General features: G+C 41.1%; 2 protein-coding genes across 2 annotated transcripts; both read right to left on the bottom strand.

Annotated features, from left to right (window-relative positions):
• Nucleotides 1-11: 11 nt before the first annotated feature.
• Nucleotides 12-5111, bottom strand: pycr1a (pyrroline-5-carboxylate reductase 1a). The gene is made up of 8 exons (XM_079367286.1): nucleotides 4971-5111; nucleotides 4723-4794; nucleotides 4536-4606; nucleotides 4190-4369; nucleotides 2584-2805; nucleotides 2365-2457; nucleotides 643-806; nucleotides 12-347 (listed from the first exon to the last, which is right to left on the bottom strand). Exons 2-8 carry the CDS (start codon nucleotides 4787-4789, stop codon nucleotides 179-181), a joined length of 966 nt encoding a protein of 321 aa, XP_079223412.1. The 5' UTR covers nucleotides 4790-4794; nucleotides 4971-5111; the 3' UTR covers nucleotides 12-178.
• A 1430-nt stretch (nucleotides 5112-6541) lies between these two features.
• Nucleotides 6542-8922, bottom strand: myadml2 (myeloid associated differentiation marker like 2). The gene has a single exon (XM_079366000.1). It carries the CDS (start codon nucleotides 8163-8165, stop codon nucleotides 7254-7256), a length of 912 nt encoding a protein of 303 aa, XP_079222126.1. The 5' UTR covers nucleotides 8166-8922; the 3' UTR covers nucleotides 6542-7253.
• Between the last annotated feature and the right edge of the window lie 1132 nt (nucleotides 8923-10054).

Genomic DNA, 10054 nt, shown 5'->3' with positions numbered 1-10054 from the left:
TTCCCCCCCCCCCCAAAACGCATGTATTCATTTAGTTCAAGTAACCCACTAGGTTAAGTTTACCTTCAACAATCACTCGCCAGTAGTTGTTTATAGCTTATACGGCTGCGTCTGATGTCAACGATGTGAGAGGTATTATCATATAAACATTGTTTTCAATTGTGACCAAAAAAAAACATCACTTCTTCTTGATCCTGGGGTGGCCGCTGGTGAATATACTGATTCCACCAGATCTGACATTAACAGTTTCTGCAGTCACTCCTGGCTGCTGCAACACTTTGTCCAGAGTTGTCTTCTTTATGGCGGCAGAGGAAATTTTCTCTTGGTCAGCCAAAAACTGAAGTTCTCTTTTTGAAGAAGGGAAGGAACAATGGGACATTTGCAAGATATAAATAAAAAACTTATCAGACAAAAACATGAAGTAATAGCCTAATAGTACTCCTAAGACTAGGTCATTAGCAGAGAGTAATTCTCTCAAGCATTCAGCTCCATCTACTGTCTGACTGATATACTTCAAAAGAAATATATCACTGTGTGGTCATTTGAATATGACCATTAACTTAAAAGCATGTGTTGTGCATCCTTCTGACATAAAATATGATTTGTTTGTTTGTTTGTCGCACACTTTTCTGATCAACCTACCTCGTCCTCACACAGGACGTCTCTACAGCGTTGATCAGGAGGCTGCGGAAGCCGCCGCTCTCCATGACGTGCAGGGCGTGGATGGTGGCGCCTCCTGGTGAACACACGTTGTCCTTGAGCTGCCCAGGGTGTTGCTCTGAGTCTAACAGCATTCGAGCAGCCCCCTTTAAAGAGGGACAAAGAGAGATCCACATCAGACTAACACAGCACTGTTGGCCACATGTCTGTTGTCATTCTGTATGTCAACACTACACAGACTGCAGCTGGGACTTGGCAACATTGGACTTTTATTTACAGATTTTACAGGGATAGAGACATTCAACTGTTTACTTTAGTATTCAAATAAGAAAAAATGGTCTCCAAAGGTCTTCTTCAGGGGTTAATGTTTTATTATCACCTGAAGACAATTTTCTTTCTCAGTATAAAATATTTGAGTTAAGACTCTCAACAGTAAAATTACTAAAACAAAGGTGAAGGAATCACAGGGAAAGGTACAATATGATACGATACAGTGTGATGATGCGTAGTAAATGGCCCACGATAATAATATCATGAGCAATATATTTAAAACATTTAAGTCAGTCAACAGCACACACAGGTGCTCCAAATACGAATGGTCACATGACCAAATGACCAGGGCGACAAAGACGGACCTGAGGAAGCTAAAGGCATTGTTTGCTGACAATAAAATACAGTAAAGTTATTTTCAGTGTGCCACAGATTTCACTTACCGTAAATTCCGTACTATTGAGCGCACCTGGATATAAGCCGCACCGGCTAAAAATAAGTAAATAAATGTATTTGTACATATATAAGCCGCACTTGATTATAAGCCGCAGGTGTCCACGCTATAACAAGAGCTATTTACACAGACGTAGGCTACCGGTAACATCCGCAAATACTGTAGCGTCCGTACGGACGTTAAAGGACGACGAGAGCGTTCAAATAATAACTTTTAATAACCCGATCACTGTCGGCCGTGACCACGCCGTTTACAGCAGAGAGCAACACATAACTTGCCGTAACAATCCAACTCTCTCTCCCAGCGTTCTCTCATACAGCCACTCGACGCGTTCTCGCTGGTGCATTCACTGACTCTCCACATAATCGGAATTATGAACACATTATCAACTACTGACTTTACAACATGAACCGTTACAATACGAAGCCTAGCCGACGGTGTCTGTAACACGGCTGATGAAAAAGATGACCGTAATATATTTCACAGGAAAAAGTCCATCCATTCACTGCCTCAGAATGACTTCATTACTCACTTCCTCAGTCTCTGTTGTCGCTGTCAGTGTCATCTTAACGTGCAGCAGCTCTATTAGCTTCTTTGACAGCCAGGTCGATCGCCTTTAACTTGAAAGCTGCATCATATGTATTTCTCCGTGTGTTTTCCATGATGAGGGTGCGTGCATGAAGCGCAAAATGACTGATATTAAGATCTGACGTGACGAAGTCAAATGTTTTTGAGCTCATTGTCCCCCATAAAAAAATCCATGCATTAGCCGCACCGGAGTAGAAGCCGCAGTGCTCGAAGTGTGAGAAAAAAGTAGCGGCTTATAGTCCGGAATTTACGGTACATTTATTGTAATTCATATCATAAGCTCCACAGTAAAGAGTGATGAAGTGGTGACACCATAGGTCATATTCAGAGAGAAAAACACTCAGGAAAGCACATACCTGTGATGTATGAAAAGGTTTATAAAAATGTAGTACCAGTAGTGCTTGGGCTCCGAGGCGCACAGCTAATCTTCTAGGCAGGCCCATTTTTACTCCACCGTCAGCAAGAGCGTCCACAGCTGTAAACGCCTAGGAGGCCACAATAATAACTTTCAGGATCATTGTTGTAACAATGTGTGAGAAGTTGAAAATGACTTATTTCTACTAAAAGTGTGTCAACATTGTAAAACAAACTCCTTTTTATGAATGACCTACGTAAGCAGGGCCGCTGCCACTGAGGCCCGTGACAGCGTCGATCAGGTCCTCTTCCACCTCGGTGCAGAATCCCACACTGGCCATCAGCTGCTCCAGTAGCTTCCCTTCCTCCACCTCTGCATGAGTGCCTGTGGCGTACACAGTGGCCCCCTCACGCACCACCACCGGAGTGTTGGTCATGCAACGCATCACCTTCGGATCAGGGCGATACTGATACAGCTTCTGTAAAGAATAACAATGAACTAAATGCATTTCCATAAATTCTAGGAAAGTGGGCTTAAAAGATGGTTTTCATAGATACTTGTTCACAGTCTTCAAATTAATATGATTCCTAGTTACAAAACATGATAGAATCATTGACTTGTTTTTACTCATATCTGCCTTAAAAAAACATCTTAGCCCATTTTAAATGAAAACGTAACGTTTCAAGTCCATGCAGCTAACCATTCCATGTCATGTTACAACATGTGAGTCCTCAGCCTCAGGGTCTGTGAAGATCAAAGCTCAGATATACTGACAGACCTTCCTGTATAAAAAGGGAAGTCTGAATTTTAGACACTAAATGTAAACAAAACCTGAGGTGTTTGAGAAAACGGTTGGACAACATGTCAGATAATACTAAACATCATCTTTGTTTTAAAGATCAAAAGTAAGAGCCAAATTACAAAACAAACACCAATGTTTCCTGCTCTTAAAAGCACCATTAGAGTTGATTGATTGAGGATTATGGAGTTGTTTTTCTTTTTGTAGGAATGAGATAAATAATGTTTATATATGTCAACCTGCAGACACTTCAGGGAATATAGCATCCTCTGCACAATTTAGGTGCACCAGTTGTCCTCAATCAACAAGACACACCTTTATAAATATAGATGCAGGATAATGCCAGCATGCTGTGTAAAGGCTTGAGAGATAAGCACACTGGCCACAAATGTAAATTATGCAGACATGATGGGCCAATAATGTTCTTCTTTCATGCTCATAAAATGCTAGCAATTGACTTTTTACTTGATCTAATGTGATTCTCAAATCAGTAAGGGAAATCAGGGTACCTGAAATGCTACATGAAAATGTAATGTCACATTTTACATGTAACCTACAGTATACAAAAACTGTTTTCTTACTCTCCACAGTAAATGACAATTGTGTTCATTTTAGAACAAAAGAGCCTTAATGATCTCTCCAGTTCGGTAGAAGCTAATATATGATTGAAACAAAATGTATTCTTATTATATGTCCCTTATTTAAACGTATCAGTATACAGCTCTGTGTCTACTCTATTACAATTTATATATATATATATGATATAGTATCCTTTAATTTTAGTTCATATTTTATAATATATCCAATATTTGATTCCTTTACTTTTAACACTCATACTATTTTGTATCTTATAGCTTTGGTTCTCGTTTTACTTGGTAATTTTTATCTATTTTTGCATTGATCCAAAATCAAGAATAGTATAACTAACACTTGCTTCTATGTAATGAGAAATGAAACAATAGCCCCTTCTTAAATAGTCACCCTAATTTATCTCTAGGTCAAAAACAGACAGAGTTGGATGTGAATGGCTCTGAGCAGTCATTCACAAAGGGTTATAACTTGCCTTCTCTATAGAGCTGATGGTGACTCCTGCAGCACATGACACAATCAGGTGACGGTCTTCAATGTCTGGTCCAATCTCATCCAGAACAAAGGGAATGATGTTTGGCTTCACAGCTAAGAAGAGGACATCACTTTTGCTAACCGTCTCTTTGTTGCTGGTGGTGAAATTGACACCCATTTTCTGTAATAATGACATCATTTATACTTTACTGGATATAAGTGGGAATACATTATCTGCAAGAAAGGCAACGTTTCATACCTGCTTTGATAATTCACACACATAAAAACGGCATGCAGATTAAAGCAGACAAGTTGATAGGCCCGACAATCCCTAATTGTATACCCACCCGCAGCCCCTGCACTGTAGGGAGGTCTGTGTCCGGGGAACTGGCTGTAATTCTGTGGGTGGCAATCACGCCTATGAGGAGGGAAATAATCCAGAAATAAGTTCAGTGTCTGATTGCAATCACCTCACAAACAACATAGACCAATATACATATAGGCCGACAAGGTACAGTATGATTCAGAACTCACCTGCTGCAGTGAAGCCCCTCACAAGAGCGTGGGTCAGCTGACCCGCTCCTATGAAACCCACGCTCATTATACCTGTGAATTGGAAACATTAACCTTAACAGCGTTCATTCAATCTTACGCAAGCAAATCAAGTCATTTTTCGAGAAAACTCAGAACAAGAGAATCAGCTAACAGCCAGGTGTGTACCACCGCTTAAGTAAAGAAACTTACTTCCTTAAAAAGCAGACATTTACTTCACATTAACTTACAGATATACTGATGACTTCCGTAGTGCGCCGACCAAAAGACTGACAGACTACAGCCACAGTTCTTCTGAACTCCCAAAATACAACGCAGTCAACGTGGCTCAGTGGGCTCAGTGGTCTCGCGCTCTACTGTACCTGTGGAGAGACAATTGACTGACAGGCGGAAAGACCAATGAGCTTGCGTGTTTAGTGAACTGGGAAAACGTTTGACCAATTACGGTATTATGATTAAAAAAAAACTTTAGGGCGGGCTTTGTAAGGACGAAATACCAGTTGCATCAGTCTGTGCCGCAGGGCAGACAAGTTTGCTGCTTGAACTTTACTATCATCTGCTGGTGAAAAGCTCGAAAGGCATGTTGCAGACTATTTTCTGGAAAAGGAGACGGGCACTTATTCTGACCCAGAAAGCAAAACACTTAAGAATACTGTACAGTCGAAAGAATGTGACACATTATTCCCCGAGGTTCAACAATCAGCAACAACCAGCTTTATTTCACATCTGTCTATCTTTTATTTTAAATCCCAACCATAGGCCTGTTATATGATGAGTATTTAAGTAGGCTAGCGTCCCTCCCTCCCCCTGTGTGGCTTATCTCTCAACCGGAAGGTCAGTGGTTAAATCCTCGGCTCCTGCAGTCACATTTAGAAGTGTCCTTGGGCAAGTCACTGAACCCCAAATTGCTCCCGCCTCTATGCCTGCACCATGTGAATTTCTGTGGATGGGATTAGTTAATTTTGATGGTCAAATTACATGGCATCCTCTTCAATCAATGTGTGAATATGGTGTGAATCGTGTGAGTGGGTGAAAGTGTCTAGAATAGAAAGGCAGTATTGACATCTTTTTCAGGAAAAAAAAAATTACAAGGAAACAAATAAGAAATGAAGGAGGATTGATATAAATCATACATAAATCAACCATAAATCAGCGATTAACTGATGGTCATTTAATCCTCGTTTGCTCAACATAGTAAAAAAATATGTTTCCCTGAACAAATGGTTAACTAGATTGTTTTTCCAATTTACTATTATTGCCGAAAAATGTATGATTATTAAATCAGGGAATGTGCCCTATGTACAGAGGCTGTAGTCCTTTTAGTGGGCGGCCCGGGTTCAATTCTTACCTGTGGCTCCTATCCATGTCCCTCCCTATTCTCTCTGTCCCTGATTTCTGACTCTATCCACTTTCTTAATTTTACAATAAATTCATAAAAAGCCTAAACAAATAATACAATGAAATCCAAGCAGGATGAGTTTTAGGTTTAAAAAAATACAAAAAGTAATTTAGTTAACAACAAAATATTCTCTTGTCCAGAACGAAATTAGCATTGAGATTTAAAGTGCACATTCTCCACAGGGGGAGCCCAAATCAGCAACAACCAAAGATCCTCTCAGCAGCTTTCAATCCTTTTCGATTCAAAATGAGATTTTAGATTTTCTGTATTAAAATGTTCTCTGAAAGTTCGGAGTACAGCTACATTTTCAGGACTAAAGGTAAAAAGTTAAGGACACAGAAATAACATTTAGAACCAGCATTTTTGATGATTTATTCGACATTGGATACATCAGGACCAAAAATAGATTACTACATGATGTGCTTATCCAAAAGAATTAATTTAATACTGTTATCAAAGTTATTCCTTCAAAATTAATGTATCAGATACATTTGACATTCATTGTATGGCAGGAAAAGCATTTTAAAGTTGAACTTAAGGCATTATACAAAATGGAAAGTAAAAATACAGAAAAATGGCTAGACTTGACCCTGAAGCTATGTTCAGTGCATACTGCAGACTAAGCTAAGCAATTACGAGTTACATTTTCACCCACTTTAGTTTAAATACATCAATGACTTAATAAAGCCTGCATTAGTCTGACTGACATAAAACTTCTTCTTCTTGTGTCCTCATTGTCCCATTCTCCAATAATAGATCTATCCTGTGGGTGACCAGCAGAGGAATTTGGTGCAGAGGGACATATTTGGTGCTCAGATGGACATTTCCAGGATACTCTGTGAAAAAAGTTGCTTAGGTCAGCTCATCATCAGTGCACCTGGCAGGCTCTCCCTGGTAGGTCACTGCAGAACTGGAGAAAGGCCTCTGAGTATGTAGCATTGGGTAATATGCCTACAGACCCAGTTTGGAATAATCACTGAAAATGAAAAAAGGGACGCAAGCATACCACACCATGTGTCCTTCACAGAGAAACTGTACCGTGGAGAGCATTGTCAATATGGGCCTTAAACTTTCTTTATTTGGCTGACAGGGTTATCATCCTGAAGGGTTTTTTTCAGGCAGCAGAGCTAGAGACAAAGCGAATCCTCTGGGAGTAAACGAGATCAACAAAATAGAGGATCAAGTTGACATTGGTGAACACTGCCACCACCAGCTTGCTATCCCAGGGACATTCCCCACGTGGGCAGTCCTCAGGGCGAGTAGTGTTGCCGTACTTCTTGTCGAAGCTGAAGATGGGCCAGATCAGTGCTGTGCTGAGGTAGAGGATCACAGCGAAGAAGGTGTAGACAACCACAAACCGGTCGAAGGGGAACCGCAGGGAAGAGGTCCTCCCAGAAACTGTCAGTATCACCACTACAACAGTGATGGAGAAGCACAGGCTGTACACCACCACACAGTACTGAGAAGCAACGTAGACATCGTACTCACTGTCATTGGCCAGAGCTCCAAAAATAATGCAGGCCACAAAAGCCTGGACCACCTTGAGTAGTCCAGACACAGTAGCCATGTAGCCCACCACAGCCCCTGGTTTGGCTCGAGTTAAGAACACCTCGGCCCCGTACGGGAAGCAGCAAATACTGGAGCAGACAGTGACTGCAATGCGATATATTTGGATCTCACAGCTCTCATCTGGGCACTCTGACTGGAGGAAGTAAACAGGGTAGACCACAGAGGCTGTGATATACATGAGGGTTGCCAGCATGGCAAAGGCCACGGTGAAGTTATCCCAGGAAATAGGCATGCACGTATGGAGTCGAGTAATATCCAAGGTGAACACAACCAGTGTGACCGCGAAGCAGAAGCACCACACAAACATGCAGAAGATTCCATAGTTGGCGCTGTAGCCTGCACTGTGGGACACAAGGGCCATTATGGTGCAGCCAAGAAGCAGCTGGCACATTCGAGCTGCCCCTAAAGGTGACAACACAGCATCTTTGTTGAGGTAGTGTCCTCCATGAGGATCCATGGCTTGTGTTGTGCTATGAGGGCAGCTGTTTTTCCTTGTTGCAGTCTTGTTTTTTTCGGTCCCGGTATTCTAGCAGCCCACTCTTGTCTTTAGTTACAGACCTCACCCTCTTGGTTGCTTTTCACAGAAGATCCTTAATTACAAATGTCTGAAGTCCTTCCTTCAGCTTGCCTTGTAATTACAGTGGTGTGTTGGAGTTACATGTATAGGTTTTTTTAAAAGAGCTTGTAATAATCTATAATATTTAGTAGGACCTTGAAAAAAGATCTGTTTGACTGTGTATAATAACTCTTTCTGGCTTTAAACCTCAAACACAGTGTATTTTCTATGAAACATATAACACTGGTGTCAGTCCTTTTTTAATGTTTTCAAAGAGTTGAATTGAATCCTCTTCTTACTCAGAGCTGTAGTGTAGATCCTCAGAAATCCTGGATTGCTTTCTTTGATCAATCAACAAGTTGTCCAGTGCATGAATTAAAAGTAAAGTAAGGTCCTCTAAAAGTCATATCCAGTCATTAGCCGCTAGTGCTGAACAGGTGGACAAGTTCTTTGTCCTGTCAATCAACATCCATAACTTGTATCCTTTTAGTTCTGTCACTTTAGGCCCAAAAACGTCCCGTTAGAATCCTTCACACTGTTGGCTCTGTCTCATGCTCTTTGTCTCGTCCTTTCAAGACGCCTTTTGCCCAATTCTGCAAACACGCACACTCTCTCCCTCTTGTCCTGTGTGTGTGTGTGTGTCCGTGTGTTTGCACTCTGGATTGCTAAGGGTGGTTGTTTAAATGAAAGTTTGTGCCGAGCCCAGGGTTACAGGCCCTGCCAGCTCTAAAAATAGGGGGTCTATATTCCGCAGAGGGGTGGGAGGCTACATGTGGCGGGTATGGGAGTCGTATTTCTAGGGAGCACCCAGAGAGGCTGAGTCAGAGCTCCCTCAGTGACAAACTGGCATTTATACGCAGCATAATGACAGGGAGAGAGAGGCTAAGACTCCCATTAGAGACAAAAATTACATACAGGTCCAGAGAGATGATTATGCACCAGTGATGACATATTTAAGTGGTGGATGTGTGAGGGAAGTGGAAACAGATTAGCAGTGACTTAAAATACCTGAACCTGTGATATAATGATGCTTTGATTGTAGATTTACAGTGTATGTGGTGATTCTTAGAGAAAACCACTACCTGCTTCTGAAGTTGTTTCGGTATGTCAAACTGTGGACTTAGATCAAACGTTTTAACAATGAAACAGCTCATTATATGAAACAATGCCAAATACGATACATGACCCACAATAAGGATTTGACAATTATGCAATAATTATTGAGAGACAATCATGTGATACATTTTTAACTGAGGTATACAAAGTGCCTCTAAATGCCTCCACATCTTCTTTGGCCAATTAACTTTAAACCATGTTGCCTGCATGAAGCGCAACATGCATTAGTGAAAAGGTAGTGACATGGTGAGTCAGTAAAGTGCCTCGAAAATTTACCCACAGTGCCTAATTCTAAACATATATGTGTGTGTGTGTGTGTGTAAGATTCAAGATTTTCATGTCAGAGAAAATATATTGAATCACTCTTAACTCTTAATTCTATTACTTACTTAATCACAATAATTGGGCCACTGTAGATAACGCTGAAGTTCACAGGATTCTTACGTTTATATTTGAACTGCAATGTCCTGTTCAGACATTATTCTTAAAGCACAACAGACTACTTTAAGTAATTTGCCTTGTGATGCAGCAGAGGGCTCTCTCATAATGTGCTACGAGCACTCACCTGGTAGACCAGGCTCAGATCAGCTCCCTCCTTGTCTTCTCCTCTGTTTTGTTATCCTGAATTTCCTGCAGGTTGAGGCATGACACAATCTGACCTCAGCAACAGTTAA

Source organism: Symphodus melops, assembly GCF_947650265.1.
Source record: "Symphodus melops genome assembly, chromosome: 17".
NCBI lineage: Eukaryota > Metazoa > Chordata > Actinopteri > Labriformes > Labridae > Symphodus > Symphodus melops.
Note: the sequence above shows the minus strand (reverse complement) of the source record. Positions and strands in the feature narration are given on the sequence as shown.

Coding starts and splice junctions, on each gene's coding strand:
- myadml2 (XM_079366000.1), bottom strand. CDS start 8,165: ATGGATCCTCATGGAGGACACTACCTCAACAAAGATGCTGTGTTGTCA.
- pycr1a (XM_079367286.1), bottom strand. CDS start 4,789: ATGAGCGTGGGTTTCATAGGAGCGGGTCAGCTGACCCACGCTCTTGTG. Junction 807..2,364: donor TCGGAGCCCAAGCACTACTG/GTACTACATTTT, acceptor CCCTCTTTAAAG/GGGGCTGCTCGAATGCTGTT. Junction 348..642: donor ACGTCCTGTGTGAGGACGAG/GTAGGTTGATCA, acceptor TTCTTCAAAAAG/AGAACTTCAGTTTTTGGCTG.